This window comes from Phaenicophaeus curvirostris, chromosome 19 (genome assembly GCF_032191515.1).
Source record: "Phaenicophaeus curvirostris isolate KB17595 chromosome 19, BPBGC_Pcur_1.0, whole genome shotgun sequence".
Classification (NCBI taxonomy): domain Eukaryota; kingdom Metazoa; phylum Chordata; class Aves; order Cuculiformes; family Cuculidae; genus Phaenicophaeus; species Phaenicophaeus curvirostris.
The window spans coordinates 5,308,446-5,326,746 of record NC_091410.1 but is presented as its reverse complement, the minus strand read 5'-3'; the positions used below and the strand labels follow the sequence as shown (position 1 = coordinate 5,326,746).

Below are 18,301 nucleotides of genomic sequence, written 5' to 3'. Positions count from 1 at the left end.
GCCGCCATCTTGCCACGCCTTCCTCCCCCTCTCATTGGCCGCCATCTTGCCACGCCTCCCGCCATTTTCATTGGCCGCCATCTTGCCACGCCTCCCGCCATTTTCCTCGGCCGCCATCTTGCCACGCCTCCCGCCCTCCCATTGGCCCCCGTGGAGGCTGCACCGCCCCCTTTCCCCCCCTCCATTGGCCCCAATGGAGGCGGTGCAGCCGCTTTTCGCTTTCGGTGTCATCGCGGACATCCAGTACGCGGATGCTGAAGATGGGTCCGACTACAGCGGGAGCAGGAGGAGATATTACCGGCAGAGCCTCCAGCTGCTGCGGGAGGCTGTGGGAGCGTGGGGTGAGGAGAGGAAGCAGCTCGGTTTTGTGTTGCAGCTGGGTGACAGCATCGATGGCATCAATGCCCGCAGTGGGCAAGCTGAGAAAGCCTTGCAAAGGGTTCTGGGAGCCTTGGAGGAGCTCCCAGTCCCTGTGCATCACGCGTGGGGCAACCACGAGCTGTATAATTTCAGCAGAGCACACCTGGCGCGCACCGGGCTTGGCAAGCGCCCTGCCGGAGCCATGGCAGGGCCACCAGGCAGGGACTGCCATGCCTACCACTTCGTGGCTTCTGGGTGCTTCCGTATCATCGTGCTCGACGCCTACGACGTGAGCATCCTGGGCAGCGAGCCCGACAGCCCCCGCTACCGGGAGTCCCTGCGGCTGCTGCGGGAGAAGAACACCAACGATGACCTCAACAGCCCTACAGGTACCAGAGAATTGTAGCTTGGTTTGGGTCAGAAGGGACCTGAAAGCCCAGCCAGTGTCACCTCCTGCCATGGGCAGGGACACCTCCCACTGGATCAGGGGCTCAAAGCCCCATCCAACCCAGCCCTGAACACCTCCAGTGATGGGGCAGCCACCTCCGTATGTCTAGTCCAAATCTGCCCTTCTCATCTTTAAAGCCAACCCCCCCTCGTCCTATCACTCCAGGCCCTTGCAAAAAGTCCCTCCCCAGCTTTCCTGGAGCCGCTTTTAGCACTGGAAGCTGCTCTAAGGTCTGCCCAGAGCCTTCCCTTCTCCAGGCCAACCCCAACTCTCTCAGCCTGTCCTCATAGCAGAGGTGCTCCAGCCCTCTGATCATCTCCTCTGGACCTGTTCCAACAGTTCCATATCCTTCTTATGTTGAGGATTCCAGAGCTGGACACAGTACTCCAGATGTGATCTCACAAGAGAGAAATAGAAGGGCAGAATCCCCTCCCTTGACCTGCTGGCCATGCTTCTTTTATGCAGCTCAGGACACGTTTGGCTTCCTGGGCTGTGAGTGCACATTGCGGGCTCATGTTGAGCTTCTCATCAACCAGCACCCCCAAGTCCTTCTCTGCAGGGCTGCTCTCAATCATGTCCTGCTCCAGCCTGTATTGAAACTGCAGATTGCCCCAACCCAGGGGTAGGACCTTGCATTTGGCCTTGTTGAACCTCATGAGGTTCACAAAGGCCAATTTCTCCAGCATGTCCCTCTGGATGACATCCTGTCCTTCTGGCGTGACAACTGCACCACTCAGCTTGGTGTCATCTGCAGACTTGCTGAGGGTGCACTCGATCTTGCTGTCTGTATCACTGATGAAAATATTAAACCGGACTGATCCCAGTGCGGACCCATGAGGGACACCACTTGTTACAGGTTTGACCCTTTGGCAGGGAGCACAGGCAGATGAGCCTCCACTTCACAATGCGATAAGGCAGCTCCCAGGGTGGACATCTGGTTTCCAGAGCATGGAGGCGTATGCCCTGTTTCTGCTGTTGGGCAAGAGCCAGTCAGTGGGTCTTTAGGTGGGCACAGGAGGTGCTCTCCCATACCCACTGTGCTGTGGGGATGGGTTCATGTTGTGCCGTGGGCTCTGTGGCATCAGAACAAACGGCAGCTGTTGGTGACGCTGCTATTGCAGCGTGTTGAGTGGTGACTGCCCTATCTCATGCTGGGGAGTGTCCCAGAAGTGGAAATCCTGTGCGTACAGCATGACCAAAAACCCCCAAACTGCTAAAAAATATTTTTCCCTTTTGTACAAGGAAGCTAGAGCTTTCATAGAATCAGTTACATAATGATTTGGGTTGGAAGGGACCTTAAAGCCCATCCAGTTCCAACCCCTTCCATGGTAAGTCTCTCACTGGATCAAGGTGCTCAATGCCTCACTCAGCCTGGCCTTGAACATATTTTCAGTTTGAGTTTTGATCTGAGATATGAAAAAAAGTTATAAGAGTAAATCATCTACCAGGCAAGCAAATAGGGAAGCCATAGGAAGTGCATGCACCTCTGCCTGACCTTCTTCTGCATTGCAGGACTCAAAGAACCTCGGTTTGTGGAGTTTAACGGTGGATTTAGCCAAGCCCAGCTGGACTGGTTTGATGACGTCCTCAAGTTCTCTGATGAAAACCAAGAAAAAGTCATAGTTATGGGTAGGTGGATATGGGGGCGATACGGGGATATATGCAAACAAAGTAATGTAGCCAATGTATGAGCCAAGGAAAATGCGTAGCACACATGGAAGCTGTGATGGAGGAGAACAGCAGCCGTGTCTGACACTTGAGGGGCTTTCTGTATGGGGGAGATTGGACTCACCAGCAATGGAGGTAGAGGTTGGTTAGACTTAAAAGTAATTCTCCTGCTTCTTTCCCTCTCACCTGCAGGTCATCTGCCCATTCATCCAGATGCTTCAGACATAGTTTCCCTAGCCTGGAATTACGAAGATGCCCTGTCGGTCATACACTCCCATGGCTGCGTGGTTTGCTTTATCGCAGGGCACCTGCACGATGGTGGCTATTGTTTAGACTCTCATGGAGTTCATCATCTGACTTTGGAGGGGGTCATCGAAACTCCACCAGAAAGCAATGCCTTTGGAACCATTTATGTCTATGAAGATAAAATGATACTAAAGGGAAGGGGCAGAATCTCGGACAAAGTTATGCATTTCTCAAAACGGTAATCAAATACAAATTGCTCTTCTTCAGGAAATACTTGCATAAAAAAAGCAGACAATTCAGCTTATTTGCTCATAGAAAGATGTGCATGGCTGATCCTTATAGCTTTAACTCTAACATTTTTGTCTTGGATACAGAACTTGAGAAATTATATTTCTGTAGGACAACAGACCTCACTTTTTCATGGAGAACAAAGAAGGCCAGTAGCTGTGTTTGAAATAAAAGTACTTGAGTGCAGAAAGTTGACACGAAACATCCAATCCTCATTGGATTGTTACTTACTGTGAAAAGTGCAAATTGTATTATGAATATTGTCAAAAAAACCCCACTCCTTTTTCCATATCAGTGAGAATTAAAGCATGTGGATTGTACCTGCCCAGTATTTCAATATGTATTAACAGCACAGTAAGCAATGTCTCATGTCTGGCAGAATTACCCTACCCCTGGCCTCATGCAGTCTCTGAGCAGTGCTTTACAAGACTAAAGTCTCTTGGAAATAAAGCTCAGCCCAAGGGAAACGAGACCATCCATGCTACATCCTGTAATGCTTGGATATACCCACCGCATCGACACGCGTGCAGCTGTTTCAGCCTGCAGCACTGAGCAAAGAACACAGAAGGATCTAATGCACGTTGCTGTGCTGCATCTGGACCTGTTCTGGCTCTCTCCCAGCCAGCTCGTGTGTCCAATGTCACCTGCACCTCCTTCTACAGGTGGAACGTGCTCACTGTCACAGGGCTGCAGTGTGGGCTCTTCCATGAGGGTCACTATCACAACTCACCCCATGTCTGCTGGGACACTCTTTGAGTTCACATCTCGCCGAAAATAAAGATACAGAAGGCTTAATTTAATTTTCTTTAGAAAAATAGTATTTATTACTCTGTAAAAACAGATTTTTTTTTTCTTTTTGTTAACAGCAAAAATATTTCTTCAAATCTATTCTTCATCTGTTTTAGCATAGGAACAGAAATACAGACTGGTCAATTTCCCAGTTGGTCTCAATGGAGATATCCAAGATATCCAGGCAGGTATCTGGAAGTTTTATGGCTGTAAAAAGGCATTTATTGAAACAAATAATTTGCTTTACTTTTCCCTTGTGTTACAGAACAGCAGATTTCCCAGAGTCCAAGGTGGTTGGAGAGTTATCCAGGGGTGCCAGGACATCTTGGATAAACCTTTAGGATATTCATTAGGTCAGCAGTGCTTTGGAAATAAAGAAGTCAGCTGAATAACAGTTTCCCCAGAAAAATTCTCCACTCGGATATGACAGTGTTGCTCATTTTTTTTAACCAATCCCAACCCACACTGCCAGCAGCAGACAGGTGTTCTTGGTATGCTAACTTCTCATTAAGAAGCACAAGCAAAGGCAAATCAGGTCAGAATATTCATTCTGTACTTTCTCCCCCAGATTAAATCACCGTTTTACAGTGTGTTGGCCAAGATGCTCGCATCTCTTTGTTCATATAAACGTACAGCCATGAAACAAAGGGGAAGAGGGCAACCACAACTGCTGCGGTCAAGCGAATTCCACCCAGTGGGCTCCTGGAAAGAAGCAAATGGAACAGAGCTACTTCCAATGAGACTGCTAGGAAACATTCACTCCTGGCTGCAGCTGGAATCAGGCTCTTATTTGCTAAAGACAGCAGAGAATCATTGAATCATAGAATGGTTTAGGCTAGAAGAGACCTTAAAGCCCACTGAATTCCACCTCCCTGCCATGGGCAGGGACACCTCCCACTGGATCAGGGGGCTCAAAAACCCATCCAACCTGGCCCTGAACACCTCCAGGGATGGGGCAGCCACAACCACTCTGGGCAACCTGGGCCAGGGCCTCACCACCCTCATCGAGAAGAATTTCTTCCCAATGTCCAATCTAAATCTCCCCGCTTCCAATTTAAAACCATTCCCCTTCATCATATCACTCCATGGCCTTGTAAAATGCCTCCCCTCAGCTTTCCTCGAGCCCCTTCCAGCAGCAAAAGGCCACTATAAGGTCTCTCCAGAGCCTTCTCCAAGATGAACAACCCCAGCTCTCCGAGCCTGTCCTCAGCAGGAGTGCTCCAGCCCTTGGTTCATCTCCACGGCTCTCCTGTAGCTCCATCAGCATTGTCCGCTCCCTTAGAGGAGAGGCACCATGTGCCAGTAGAAAGTTTTTATGCCACCTCAGGCTACGTAAACTAGGTAACAAAACATAGACCCCTGCATGCCCAGAGCAGCTGTAACAGGTTTTCCCCGCCCAAAGGTACTCTTTGACTGATTTTGATTGTTTCACGTTCCCGGATAACAGGAATTTAGCAAAACTGCTGTAGCACAGACCTCTAAAGAGGCTGGAGGGGAAACATGGAGCTGCTGCAGACCAGGCAGCCACCCAGAGTCTTCTGCCCACCCACCAGCTTCAGTGCACATGGCAGACACCAGTACAGAGACCTTTGCTGGAAAGCTCTGCAAACTGGAAGCAATGGCAGGAATGGCAGGGAGGTTGGAACTAGATGATCTTTAAGGTCCCTTCCAACCCAAACTATTCTATGATTCTGTGAAGGGCTTTGTGGTTCATTAGCAGCTGCAGCCAACATTCCCTAACCTGTTCCACTGAAGGGGCCCACTGTCCTTAAGCAAAGGGAAAACGTTTCCTGCCCATTAGCAGGGGAGCAGAAAAAATGGCTTATGAAGCTTTACTTTTCCCCACACAGACTTTTGTCCTAAAAGGTCCTACAGGCTAGAGCACAGCCACTGCTGCTTGGGTATCTGAGAAGGTTCAGACTGTGAGATAGAGCAGAAAATAAAGCAGTGAAAATCAACTTTGTCTTCTGAAGGTGCTCATCACTAAACGTCAGTGTATGAATGGATTAGAAAAAGGGAACAGAACTTACTTTGCTGAACTGCGACAAAGACTCATCCACATTGTGATAATCACGAGACCAAACAACTCTCTAAAAACCCAAGCAAAATAACACACGTTTCCTTTTAAAAAAATACAAATTCTGCCTCCAAACAGGAGTGTAAGAATGCACTGCCTCCTTTTGGAGTACAATGTATTTCACTAGGATTATAAGTATAAAGCTATTTACACTGAGCGACTTCACCTTCCGCCACAGATCTTGCAAGCACACGTGGCCCAGCCATACAGCTCCAGAAATTCCTGCTTCCCCTTTTGGTTTTGCTGCTAAACCTCTACTCCACAGCACGTTTCTCTCATTAAGACGGAGCAAAGCAGCATCGCAGTATTCCAGAAGGTGAACAGCCACAGGAGCTGCCAGTGCTTCACCTTAATCATAGAATCATAGAATAGTTTGGGTTGGAAGGGACCTTAAAGCCCATCCAGTTCCAACCCTCCCTGCTATGGGCAGGGACACCTCCCACTGGATCAGGCTGCCGAAGCCCCATCCAACCTGGCCTTGAACACCTCCAGGGATGGGGCAGCCACAACTTCCCTGGGCAACCTGCCTCACCACTCTCATGGTGAAGAAATTCTTCCTTATGTCTAGTCCAAATCTGGCCCTCACCAGTTTATCCCCATTGCCCCTTGTCCTATCACTCCAAGCCTTTGTGAACAGTCCTTCCCCAGCTCTCTTGCAGCCCCTTCTGGTACTGGAAGGTAGCTAAAAGGTCTCCTCGGAGCCTTCTCTTCTCCAGGCTGAACAACCCCAACTCTCTCAGCCTGTCCTTGTATGGGAGGTGCTCCAGCCCTCTGATCATCCTTGTAGCCTCCTCTGGACCCGTTCCAACAGTTCCATCTCCTTCTTAGGTTGAGGATTCCAGAACAGGACATAATATTCCAGATGAGGTCTCACAAGAGAGGAACAGAGGGGCAGAATCACCTCCCTCGACTTGCTGGCCACACTGCTTTTGATGTAGCCCAGGACACATTTGGCCTTCTGGGCTGTGAGCACTCATTGCCAGCTCATGTTGAGCTTCTCATCGACCAGCACCCTCAGTCCTTCTCTGTAGGGCTGCTCTCAATCACATCATCCCCCATCCTGTACTGAAACTGGGGACTGCCCAGACCCAAGTGTAGGTGTAAATACAGTGCAGGCATCTACTTTAGGCAATGAGAATGTCCAGGTGAGAAATTCTCTCTCCCCCTCAATCCCCTCGTAGTTTTGAGGACCTGCAGCTCACACATGCATATGGTGTCACTGCAGGTATTTTTAAAACATGAATTCCCATTCCTACAGCTCCATCAAGAGAACACCAAGCTCTTCTGCTGTGCTACTTCCCTGGTCTTTGAAAGCCAGAACTGCCCCCAGTTAAATGTAACTGCCACAATCAGGCCAGCAGTCAGCACCGTTCCCTCTCTAAGAACTTTTGTCCACCAGATCACTGGTTTGGAGTTGGTTTGGAGCACTGTGGTCCCTCTTGCCTGGTCTGATTCCCTTGGACCAGCAGCACTCACTTCAACAGCCCAGCGAATACAGTTGGACAAAGTGACCACCAGAAGGAGATGGCCCCGTGTGCTGAATTCCTGCAGGGGAAAGGAAAAAATAAAACACTGCTTACCTGCCTTCCTCTTCGTGCAAAATGTTTCCTTGAGCATAAACAAACAAAGAGCAAGCCAGGACAAAGGTTCCAACAACACAACCAGCAGAATGAAGGTCACAGAGGCTCCTCCAAACACCATTATCTGAAGGGAAAAACAGACTGCCAGCTATGGCAATGTAGTGCATGAAGTAAACTCTACATCAAAAAGCACCCAAGTCGCTAAAAGCGATGCCTCCAGCAAACACACATCTTAGGCAGGAAGATGGGAATGATACCAGCATCTTTGTGACCAGGGAAATCTGCTAAGAAGCACTGTATAAATAAACACCAGTGAGCTTGGGGCTCGCTTTCCTAGGAATGCAACTTCTTGGCAGCAGTACCTCAATGAAAACAGTTTCCTGTTCTCTCCAGCAAACAAAACAGGCTCCAGCATTCCACATGCATGGAAAAGAAAAAAAAAAAAGGTGGATAACAAATGAAAGTTCACTTCAGCGGGAGAAGCGGCTGTTCCAGAGTTCACAGCCATAACCAGAGGCTGAACAGGGCCTCAGATGCCCAGCAGGGTCTGTGGGAGAGAATCCCAGCTCCCAGCCAGCCCTCAGGGGTATGGAGTGACCACTGAGTGTCATCCCTCATACTCCCTGCTAAGCCTCCACCTGAGCTTGGTGACCAACGTTCTTAAACAGAGAAATACAGATAATGTGGAATATCTGCATAGCCCCACGGGTTCTTGTGGTTTTCCACATCGTGAGAGAGAGGTGAGCAGCCAACGGGAGGAGTGCTCCCTGATCTTAGCAATGTGAACAGCAAAACCCATGCAGTTAAAAGCAGTCTTTGGACACTGACCCCCCTCCAGGCAAGCATCAAAGATGACGGGCTGCCAAAACCAAAGAGCTCAGCATGCCCCAACACAGTAATCGATTCCCTATATGGCTGAATTTCCTGCAGCTGAGTAGAGGCAGAATCTGTGTCTTCCTCAGCCCTGAATGGCAAATACCCTGTGGTCAGTTTCCATACGTGTCCAGTTATACAATGGTTGTGCTATTTTAATCTTTATTTTCCACAGATCTTGGTACAAGTAACAAAAACCTCCTTGTGTGTTTAACACACAGGTCCTGACCAGCTAAATGCTTTTATGCTGATGCTACACCTATCGCACAACTAAACTTCCTCTGAAAAGTTCAAAACCACAGGCAATCCACCTTCCTGGGTTTTGGCTGTGTGAACGCTGCCACTTCATATACAGACAGCCAGAAGGCAGAGAGACTGCAACGGTGTGACTTGTGGCGACAGCAGGCTCTCCTGAAGGTTTTATTTCTTGGCATAAACATGCCTTTGATTTACTGAGAGTAAGTGACCGTTCATAAAATCACAGAACAGTTTGCTTCAGATAGGACCTTAAAGACCATCTAACTCCAACCCTCTGCCATGGGCAGGGACACCTCCCACTGGACCAGGCTGCTCAAGGCCCCATCCAACCTGGCCTTGAACACTTGTCATGGATCTCCATCTGGACATCAAGCTGTTGACCGCTACTCTCTCAATGCAATCATCCAACCAATTCTTTATCCACCAAACGGTCCACCCTTCAAATCCATCTCTCTCCCAGAGAGAAGGATGTTGTTGGAGACTGTGTCAATGGCATCTCCAGAAAAGAGACAGTCACTTTGCGTACATAAAATGTCATAATTTTAAAATCAATTCCACTGGATGAAAATACAAAATAATAAACTATGTTCTGGAGTCCTGGAGCAAATCTGATCCAACTGAGTCTCTCTCAACATGTTGTGTAGTTTAATCTCTCTTAGCACAGGCCCTCAGAAACTCAGCCACTACATGTCTCCATCACGGCCCGTGTGCAGTGACTTGATACTGAAGCAGCTCTTTAGCTCTTTCAATGGACCATGCAGAGCTCAACAGCTCTTCCGTGTGGCAGATAAACAAAAACACAGATTCATATTGAAGAAACAAGTGAATTAATGTGCTGACATCAACACCAGAGCCAGGTTCAGAGCATGCTCCTAGACTTATGCTCTACTCGGGCTTTGAGCACTGGAACCAGGGTGCAAAGGTAAGACCAACACAGCTATAGGCCTTTACACAGGGCTCCTCTGCTCACCCCCAGCATGTCCAAACATCAGCAGTAAAACAACCAGCTTTTGTAGAAGCAGGTCCCACAGCTTTTTGCCCTCCAAAGGCGGTACGATGTTTCCAGGTGGCCTGATCTTAATCTGTGACTCAACAAATACAGAACTTCTGGGAGCAAAATTTGAGCAGAGACTGTTGTGCACAATATCCTACCTGTTACAGAAGGATTAATGCCAACAAGCAGCGTCAGGGCAGCAGGCACTAAGTAGACAACCTGTTAACAAAACACAGATCTGCTCTGTAGGAAGCTTAGAAAGATGAGGAAGCAGCAGCTCCCATCCACATCTACGCTGCTCCCCGCCACATCAGCCTGCCAGACGTGTGGAACAGCTACCAACCCCTCTCCCTCTGGCTCATCCTGGCACTGCTAGCGCTCACCTTCATCACCACCTAAAACCCTCGACCATCAGCTGAGTGCCAGTCCTTGTTCCTCACCTCCTGCGTTCCTGAGTCCTTGCTGCCCAACCAACCTCCTGTGGAGTCCCTGCCCCTCTCTGGGGGATCTGAGAGCTGGAGCATCCTGTGCTGCTGCTGTCAGCTGGGCTCACACACAGAGGACGGCATCCTGCACGAGGGATGGTCCTTCAGGGCCAGGGACACCCAGGGGACAGCCCCCACCCACCCAGCAGCTCCTGCCTCATGCACAGACACACCCCTCCCCCTCAGCTCCACACGGGGCTGTTTCTCCTGCTGGAAAAAGGGCTGCCAGAGCGGGGTTTTCTCGCTGCCTCCCCAAGCATGACACCAGGCACCAAAGCCGCCGCTTCCTGGGGCAGGAGCGGATCCAAGGCAGATCAGGAGGATCTTGAGGTGATTCCAGCCCTCGCTGCAGCACGAAGATCGGTTTCCCCTGCCCAAAGCGGGGAGCAGGTTCCTCCCTGGCGGAGCAGGACGAGGACCCTCGCAGGGTGGCAGAAGAAGGGCTCGAACTCACCATCCACAGCCCAGCGTCGGGGTCGTTCACCTGCGGGGGGAGAGGGGATGAGTCCCCGGGAGCGGGGAGGAACGGGAGGGAACGAGGGGGAAGGGGGACATAGAGCGGGAAAGAATAGAGGGGAAAGGGGGGAGGAATCGGGGGAGGGGGGGAATGGGGGAAAAAGGAGGGAAAAAGTGGGGGGAAAAGAGGGTGAAAGGGGGGAAGAGGGGAGGAATCGGGAGGGAACGGGGGATAGACGGGGGTGAAAGGGGGAGAAGAGGGGAGAAAGGAGGAGGGGAAAGGGGGGGAAAAGGGGGAGAACGAGACGGGAAAGGGGGAAAAAGGGGAGAACAGAAGGAGGGAGAGGGAACGGGGAGAGCAGAGTGCGTGGAAGAGGGGGAGCGGGAGGGACGGGGGGAGCGGGGGCCAACGGGAGACAGTAGAACGGTGGGAAGTGAGCTGGAAGGAACGGGTGAGGCGGAGCGAGACCGCCCACCGCCCCGGGCAGCCCGCCCTCACCTGCACGGCGGCCGCCAGCCCGAAGAAGGCGGCCATGAGGAGGTTGCAGAGCCGCCACAGCCGCCCCTCAGCCGCCCCGCCCGCCATGGCCAGCACCGGGGCCGCCGGGGGCGGGGTCACGTGGGACGGCGGGGTCACGTGGGACGGCGGGGTCACGGGGAGGGGCGGGGCCATGAAGGAGCCCGGTGGGGTGGCTAAATGGGGGCGTGGCCACGGGAGGAGACGTCTATGACTATTCGACGTGTCACATGGGGGCGTGGCCATGTGAGGGGCGTGATGGCGGGGGCGGGGACACGTAGGGGGCGTGACCACGGTGGGCGTGGGCGTGGTTACAGGAAGGGGCGAGGCTAAGGGCCGCCCGTAGGGGGCGGTGTCTTGAGGAGGCGTGGCCAGAGCGAGGGGCGTGGCCACGCTGGGCGCCCATAAGGGTCGGGGAGGGGCTGGTTCAGGGGCCCTTGTGGAGAAAGGGGAGCGGCGGGGCTGGTGCGGGTGGTTCCCGAGTGGTCCCAGAGAGTTGGAAAATGTCTTATTTAAGCAGCCCAGTCCCGCTCCAGCGGCGTTAGCGATGCTGTTCCAGCAAGGCCAGGAAGGGAAGTGTTCTCCTGTCTTCCACGTGTTATGGAATCACGGCGCCCTTTAGATTGAAAAGGACTTTTACGGTCATAGAATTATTTCGGTTGGAAGGGACCTTAAAGATCACCCAGTTCCAACCCCCTGTGAGAGGCAGGGACGTCCCAGTAGATCAGGCTGCCCAAGGCCCATCCAACCTGGCCTTGGACACCTCCAAGGGATGGGGCAGCCACAGCTTCCCTGGGCAACCTGTGCAGGGCCTCACCACCCTCATCATGAAATTCTTCCTTATGTCTAGTCTAACTCTGCCCCTCTCCAGTTTATACCCATTGCCCCTAGTCCTATCACCACAAGCCTTTGCAAACAGTCCCTCCCCAGCTTTTTTGAAGCCCTTTCAGGTACTGGAAGGTCACTATAAGGTCTCCCCGGAGCCTTCTCTTCTCCAGGCTGAACAACCCCAACTCTCTCAGCCTGGCCTCAGATGGGAAGTGCTGCAGCCCTTTGCTTTAGAAATAGAAAGGATGTTTAGTGCTTGGTGTACTTACTGCAACAAAGAATTCCGAGGCTGTGCACTTTAAAGCTTTACCCACTGCCACCAGCACCTCCCATACTCACCCCGACCCTGTGGTCAGAGCAGACTTTCTCTTTCTGCAGGGAGTCCTCAGCAATACTGCTTTCTCCCATAAGAGGGAGGCCAAGAACATGCGGTACCTGAGTGTAATTTGAGCTACTTGAAAATTAGTTCCTCAATATTAAATAGAACTTTTTTCCCTCCTTGTGCCCCTCTGGATTCTGCTACCTAGCCTGCAGAAGCCCAAGCTTGTCCTCAGTTTGGCAACTCTGCCTGTAAAGGGCAGAGGCTTTCAAAGGGGAGAGCTGCAGGGATGGACCAGCTGCCAGGCTGTGAGAGTGGCACAGCCAGGCTGTTTTCCCCAAGAAACTGTACCAGAGATGTTACTGAAACATTGCATCAGTCGCCCATCCCGTGCTTCAAAAACTGCAGATCAACAGAGGAAAAAAAAGAAGTCACAAGAGGTAACAGAAAACATAGAGGAAGGCTGAAGGAATTGAGTTGAAGTAGTCTGCAAAAGAGAAAGCCAGAGCGAGGAGGGGAAACTACAGTAATCAAGTGGTAATCAAGAGATCATTATAAAGAAGACTGTGGCCATGGCAAACAGGAGAGGCTATAAAGGATTTCATCACAGACAAGAAAGATTAAGTTAGGCTTTCAGATAATGTCAGGATAGAAGTGTGCTGGAACAGATTGCTGGGGGATGGTGCAATCTCAATCACTGGAGGTCTTCGAGAACAGGTTTTACAAACATCTGCCAGGACAGGTATTGTTGATACTCCTAGGTTTGCAGGGAGAGGAAGGATAAACGGTGATTTTACATAACTGCAAGCAAGCAGAGAAGAGCAACAAAACTGGTGAAGGGGCTGGAGAACAGGCCTTATGAGGAGCGGCTGAGAGAGCTGGGGGTGTTTAACCTGGAGAAGAGGAGGCTGAGGGGAGACCTCATTGCTCTCTACAACTACCTGAAAGGAGGTTGTGGAGAGGAGGGAGCTGGCCTCTTCTCCCAAGTGATGGGGGACAGGACGAGAGGGAATGGCCTCAAGCTCCGCCAGGGGAGGTTTAGGCTGGACATTAGGAAAAAAATTTTCACAGAAAGGGTGATTGGGCGCTGGAACAGGCTGCCCAGGGAGGTGGTTGAGTCACCTTCCCTGGAGGTGTTTAAGGGACGGGTGGACGAGGTGCTAAGGGACATGGTTTAGTGTTTGATAGGAATGGTTGGACTCGATGATCCGGTGGGTCTCTTCCAATCTGGTTATTCTATGATTCTATGATTCTGTGATAAGCTGTATGCTGGTGGCACAAAGCAGAGAAGGAGCCAGATGTCAGCTTCTGCCAATGTTTGCCTGCAGGTGCTGGGTTTCCGTATCACAGTCTGCAAGATGCCAAATTTGGACCGGCACTCTCAGTTAGGGCAGAAGAGAAGCTTAAGCAAGAGAGGGAAGAGAAAGGAAAGTTGTGGGATTAGGGAGGTGAAAGTCTTTTGTGTCAGGACCTGGCCTGCAACCCCTCCCCAGGAGTTTAACTCTTGGCACTTAAGGCCAGTTTTCTGGTCAGAGCAAGCGGTTTAATAAGCAACAAGTGGCTTTAGAGCACTTTGAAAAAAAGCTGGAAGAAGCCTTGGAGGAGACTTCTCCAATCTTTCTCTTGGGAGCTGTTTTAACCTAAGCATTTACTTTTATTCCCACCAAAGCTGCACTGCAGCTGTGTTGCTGCTGTGCCTGGTCACGTCCTGAGGCCATGAGCCAGACCCTGACCTGGGGACTTGACTGAACCTCAGACCTGTCTCATTGCAGTATGCTTGCCTGGAGTCCAGGCTGAACCTGCTTACTGCCATGGGACCTGACTTCATGGAATCACAGAATCATAGAATCACTAGGTTGGAAAGGGCCCACTGGATCATCGAGTCCAACCATTCCCATCAATCACTAAACCATGTCCCTCAGCACCTCATCCACTCATCTTTTAAACCCCTCCAGGGAAGGTGACTCAACCCCCTCCCTGGGCAGCCTCTGCCAGTGCCCAATGACCCTCTCCGTGAAAAATTTTTTCCTGATGTCCACCCTGAACCTCCTCTGGTGGAGCTTGAGGCCATTCCCTCTCGTCCTGTCCCCTGTCACTTGGGAGAAGAGGCCAGCTCCCTCCTCTCCACAACCTCCTTTCAGGCAGTTGTAGAGAGCAATAAGATAAGCCTTGCTGAGCTCTGGCCTCTTTGTTTCTGAGGCCTATGCCCATCCACCATATTATGCTCCACTCCTGTGACTCCTCCCTCATATTAGGTGGGGGAAGATACAGGGTTGGGATCCTACTTTGTGCTAGGCAGTGAGGTGTCCCATATGGGAATATGGGAGGAGAGGATAAGGGCACACCATCACCTGGACACGTGTGCTTGTGGTGCTGCTTGCTGTGGGGTCTGTGCTCTTTCTTCTAGGCTCTATTGGATGCTGGCAATTAGCACCCATGGTGCCCACACAAGCCATGTTCAGGAAGTTTGGGTGTGAGTGCTTCCTGCTCTTCCCAACCAAAGTGGTGGAGGGAACCAACTCTATGCAGCTTTGAAAGAGTCAGCAATGTCCCCACAGGGAGTAGAGGCCAGGGTGGGACAGCGTAGGGCAGCAGCCTATGAAGATTTTCAGAAGGTAATTGTGTTCCCCAAGGCAAAGGAAAGCTGCATCCCTGACAGGGAGGAAGACAAGATTTTTGGACCAGCAAGAGTTGGAACGACAGAGCAGAAAGAGGGGCATGGTCAGCACCAGCTCTGCCCCTTCTCCCAGCTCCTTATGAAGACAGCTCTGCAGAGCATGAGATACTCGCTGGAGAGCAGGGCTTGGGCAGGAGGCTGAGCTCCTTCTGTGCTGGGGGTCTGCGGGCATGGGGAGCAGGGCTGGGGGTCTGTGGGCATGGGGAGCGAGGCTATGGGGCTGCGGGCATGGGGAGCAGGGCTGTGGGGCTGTGGGGCCTGGGGGCTCTGGGTGCAGGGCTCAGCATAGCGTGTCTGGCAGGGCTGTGGGCACAGAGAAGAGGAGCTGGGGGTCTGTGGGCATGGGGAGCAGGGCTGGGGGGCTTCAGGCATGGGAGGCTGCAGGAGCTGAGGGCTGTGGGCACGGGAAAGAGGAGCTGGGGGTCTGCAGGCGTGGGGAAGCTGGGTGGGGCGGCTGTGGGCATGAGGGACTGCAGGCATGGGGGGTCTGTGGGCATGGGGAGCAGGGCTGGGGGCATGAGGAGTGGGACTGGGGGGCTGTGGGCACAGGGTTCACCACAGCATGTCTGCGGGCATGGGGAAGAGGAGCTGGGGAGCTGCAGGCATGGGGAGTGGGGCTGCAGGCAGTGGGGGCTGCGGGCACGGGGGGGGGGGGGCTGCGGGGCCTGGGGGCTGTGAGCACAGGACTCAGCACAGCACGTCTGGAGGCACAGGGTGTGGGGTTTGGGGTCTGTGGGCATGAGGGAGAGGAGCTGGGGGGCTGTGGGCATGGCAAACTGGGCACAGTGCAGGACGAACTGCGGGTCCGGGTGCAGCGGGGCTGCCCTGCCCGGGGTCCTGGAGCGCGATGCCGGGGGTTGCGGTGCCCGAGCATCCCGACGGTTGTGGTGCTGGGCTGCGGGGCCTCCTGGGGAGGATGCGGTGCGGTGCCCGGGCAGGTTGCGATGCCCGGTGCTGGGTGCAGTGCCGGGGGAGGTTGGGGTGCCGGGGGTCGCGGTGCCAGGGGAGGTTGAGATCCCAGTGCGGTGCCTGGGAGGGTTGGGGACCCAGGGGTCGCGGTGTCCGGCGTGGGTCCTGGGGGTTTGGGTCCTGGGGGGGTCACAGTGCCCGGTTGTGTTAGGGTCCTGGGGGTGGTGGTGCCTGGTTCTGGTATCGGGGGCTTGGGGTCCCGGGGGTCACAGTGCCTGGGGTGTGGTACCCGGTTGGGTTAGGGTCCCGGGGGGTCACGGTGCTCAGTTGGGTTAGGGTCCCGGGGATGGCGCAGCCCGGTGCAGTATTGGGGGGCTGGGGTCCCGGGGGTGGGGGTGCCCGGAAGGGTTGGGGTCCCAGGGGTCGCGGTGCCCAGTTGCGGTATCGGGGGGCTGGGGTCCCGGGGGTGGCGGTGCCCGGTCGGGGTATCGGGGTTTGGGGTCCCGGGGTGGCGGTGCCCGGCCGGGGTATCGGGGTTTGGGGTATCGGGGTTTGGGGTCCCGGGGTGGCGGTGCCCGGCGGGCCCCGGAGCGGCGGCCCGTCCCCGTGGGGAGGGGTTGCGGGGGCGGCGGGCGGCGGGGCGGTCGCCGTCCCGCCCGGGAGCGCCCCTGCTGCATTGCAGCCGCCGCGCCGCCTCCCCGCGCACAATGGCGACTCCGAGCCCCAGCGGCGGCTCCGGCGGCGGCGGCGGCGGCCCGGGCCCGGGGGCCGCGCCGGGGCACGCGGGCACCATGCAGGGTGAGCGGGGCGAGGGGGGAGCCCCGCGGGGCCCGGGCCGCGCCGACAAAGGCCCCGGCGGGGCGGCGGCAGGGGGAGCGCGGCCCGAGGCCCGGCCTGCGGGGCTCCGAGCGGGGAGCGGCGCGGCGGCCCCGAGCGCGGCGGCCGGGAGAGGAGCGGCGGCTCCTCGGAGGGCACCGCCGGGGCCGGGGGCCGCAGCGGGCTCCTTGCGGTGGAACCGGCCGGGAGGGACCGGGACCGCCCGCTCCTGGCGGTGGGGCCGGTGGGAAGGGTGCAAGGACCGCTGGTTCCTTGCGGTGGAACCGGCCGGAGGGGCACATGGGCCGGCCCCTGGTTCCCTGCAGTGGATCCAGTGGGAAGGGTACAAGGACCGCCGGTTGCTTGGGGCGGAACGGGTTCCTTAGAGTGGGTTTGGCTGGGGGGGCACAGGGGCCACTGTTTCCTTGCAGTAGATTTGATTCCTAGCAGTGGAACTGGTTGGGAGGGCACAGGGACCATCAGCTCCTTGGAGTGGATTTGGTTCCTTGCAGTGGTTCCGGTTGGGAGGGTACAGGGACCACTGGTTCCTTGCAGAGGAACTGGTTGGGAGGGCACATGGGCCACTGATGCCTTGGAATGAGTCTGTTTGGGAGGGCACAAGCACCACCGGTTCTTTGGAGTGGATTTGGTTCCTTGGAGTGGATCTGGTGGGAAGGGCACAGGGACCACTGGTTCTTTGCAGCAGATCTGGGGCTGCAAGGCCCACGGTGTCCCTGTGCCCTTCCCACCAGTGCCTTGGAGTGGATCCGTCTGGGAGGCACAGGGCCCATCACTTCCTTGCAGTGGATCCAGCTGTGAGGGCACAGGGACCATCAGTTCCTTGGAGTGAAACTGGGGCTGCGTGGCCCACAGTGTCTGTGCGCCCCTCCCACCAGTTCCTTGGAGTGGATCTTGTTGGGAGGGCACAGTGACCACCACTTCCTTGCAGTGAAACCGGTTGGAAGGGCGCAGGGGCCCCTGGTTCCTTGCAGTGGATCCTGTGAGAAGGGTACACGAACCACTGATTAATTCAAGTGGAACTGGTTCCTTGGAGTGTGTCTGGTGGGAAGGGCACAGGGGCCACGGTTCATTGCAGTGCATCTGGCTGGAAGGGCACATGGACCACCAATTACTTGGATTGGATCCGATTGAGTGGGCACATGGATCAACCAGTTTCTTGGAGTGGATCCAGTGGACACAGGGACCGCTGGTTCCTTGCAACCACTGGAAGTGGAACCAGGGCTGCACAGCTCACAGTGTCTGTGTGCTCTTCCCACCAGTTCATTGGAGTTGGTCTGGTTGGAAGGGTACAGGGACCTCTGGTTCCTTGGAGTGGATTTGGTTGGGGGGAGGCACAGAAACTGCTGGTTCCTTGAAGTGGTGCCGAGGCTGCATGACTCGGGGTGTCTGTGTGCCCATCCCACTAGTTCCTTGGAGTGGATCTGGTTGGGAGGGCACAGGGACCACTGGTTCCTTGGAGTGGATCTGGTTGGGAGGGCACAGGGACCCCCAGTGAACCAGTGGAAGTTTCCCACCAGTTCCTTAGAGTGGATCTGTTTGGGAGGGCAGTTGGACCAGTGGTTCCTTGGAGTGGATCTGATTGGGAGGATAAAGGGACCACTGATTCCTTGGAGTGGATCTCATGGGAAGGGCACATGGACCACTAGTTCTTTGAAGTGAGTCCAGTTGGAAAGGCACAAGGATCACCGGTTC

General features: G+C 54.2%; 3 protein-coding genes across 11 annotated transcripts in view; 2 read left to right on the top strand and 1 right to left on the bottom strand.

Moving 5' to 3' along the window:
* The first annotated feature begins 192 nt into the window (after nucleotides 1-192).
* The window catches only part of ADPRM (ADP-ribose/CDP-alcohol diphosphatase, manganese dependent), a 193,257-nt gene continuing 175,148 nt past the window's right edge, over nucleotides 193-18,301 (top strand). Inside the window, exons 1-3 of one of the 2 annotated variants that reach the window (XM_069872367.1) lie at nucleotides 193-749; nucleotides 2,321-2,437; nucleotides 2,669-2,992. In XM_069872367.1, coding sequence (XP_069728468.1) covers nucleotides 194-749; nucleotides 2,321-2,437; nucleotides 2,669-2,964 — 969 coding nt within the window. In that variant the 5' untranslated portion in view covers nucleotide 193 and the 3' untranslated portion in view covers nucleotides 2,965-2,992. Of the gene's footprint in view, nucleotides 750-2,320; nucleotides 2,438-2,668; nucleotides 3,796-18,301 lie in introns of those variants that run through there. The other variant, XM_069872366.1, reaches the window with a different exon arrangement.
* TMEM220 (transmembrane protein 220) lies at nucleotides 3,806-11,129 on the bottom strand. 7 transcript variants are annotated; one of them, XM_069872383.1, is made up of 6 exons: nucleotides 11,022-11,129; nucleotides 10,521-10,550; nucleotides 9,740-9,800; nucleotides 7,457-7,580; nucleotides 5,830-5,889; nucleotides 3,806-4,501 (listed from the first exon to the last, which is right to left on the bottom strand). In XM_069872383.1, exons 1-6 carry the CDS (start codon nucleotides 11,106-11,108, stop codon nucleotides 4,369-4,371), a joined length of 495 nt encoding a protein of 164 aa, XP_069728484.1. In that variant the 5' UTR covers nucleotides 11,109-11,129; the 3' UTR covers nucleotides 3,806-4,368. The 7 variants fall into 7 exon arrangements, with proteins under 7 accessions (XP_069728484.1, XP_069728489.1, XP_069728485.1 ...); XM_069872388.1 differs by having other exon boundaries at nucleotides 3,806-4,162; XM_069872389.1 differs by lacking the exon at nucleotides 3,806-4,501 and adding an exon at nucleotides 4,592-5,719.
* Nucleotides 16,414-18,301, top strand: part of MAP2K4 (mitogen-activated protein kinase kinase 4) — an 85,706-nt gene continuing 83,818 nt past the window's right edge. The window contains exon 1 of one of the 2 annotated variants that reach the window (XM_069872347.1): nucleotides 16,414-16,570. In XM_069872347.1, coding sequence (XP_069728448.1) covers nucleotides 16,480-16,570 — 91 coding nt within the window. In that variant the 5' untranslated portion in view covers nucleotides 16,414-16,479. The remainder of the gene's footprint in view (nucleotides 16,571-18,301) is intronic. The other variant, XM_069872348.1, reaches the window with a different exon arrangement.

What these genes read in the sequence shown, in the direction of transcription:
- TMEM220 (XM_069872384.1), bottom strand. Translation starts at nt 11,108, where the DNA reads ATGGCGGGCGGGGCGGCTGAGGGGCGGCTGTGGCGGCTCTGCAACCTC. An exon ending in CATTAATCCTTCTGTAACAG is followed by an intron (nt 7,581 to 9,739) that starts GTAGGATATTGT and finishes TTTTCCCTTCAG; the next exon opens with ATAATGGTGTTTGGAGGAGC. An exon ending in TTGCACGAAGAGGAAGGCAG is followed by an intron (nt 5,890 to 7,456) that starts GTAAGCAGTGTT and finishes TTGGGTTTTTAG; the next exon opens with AGAGTTGTTTGGTCTCGTGA.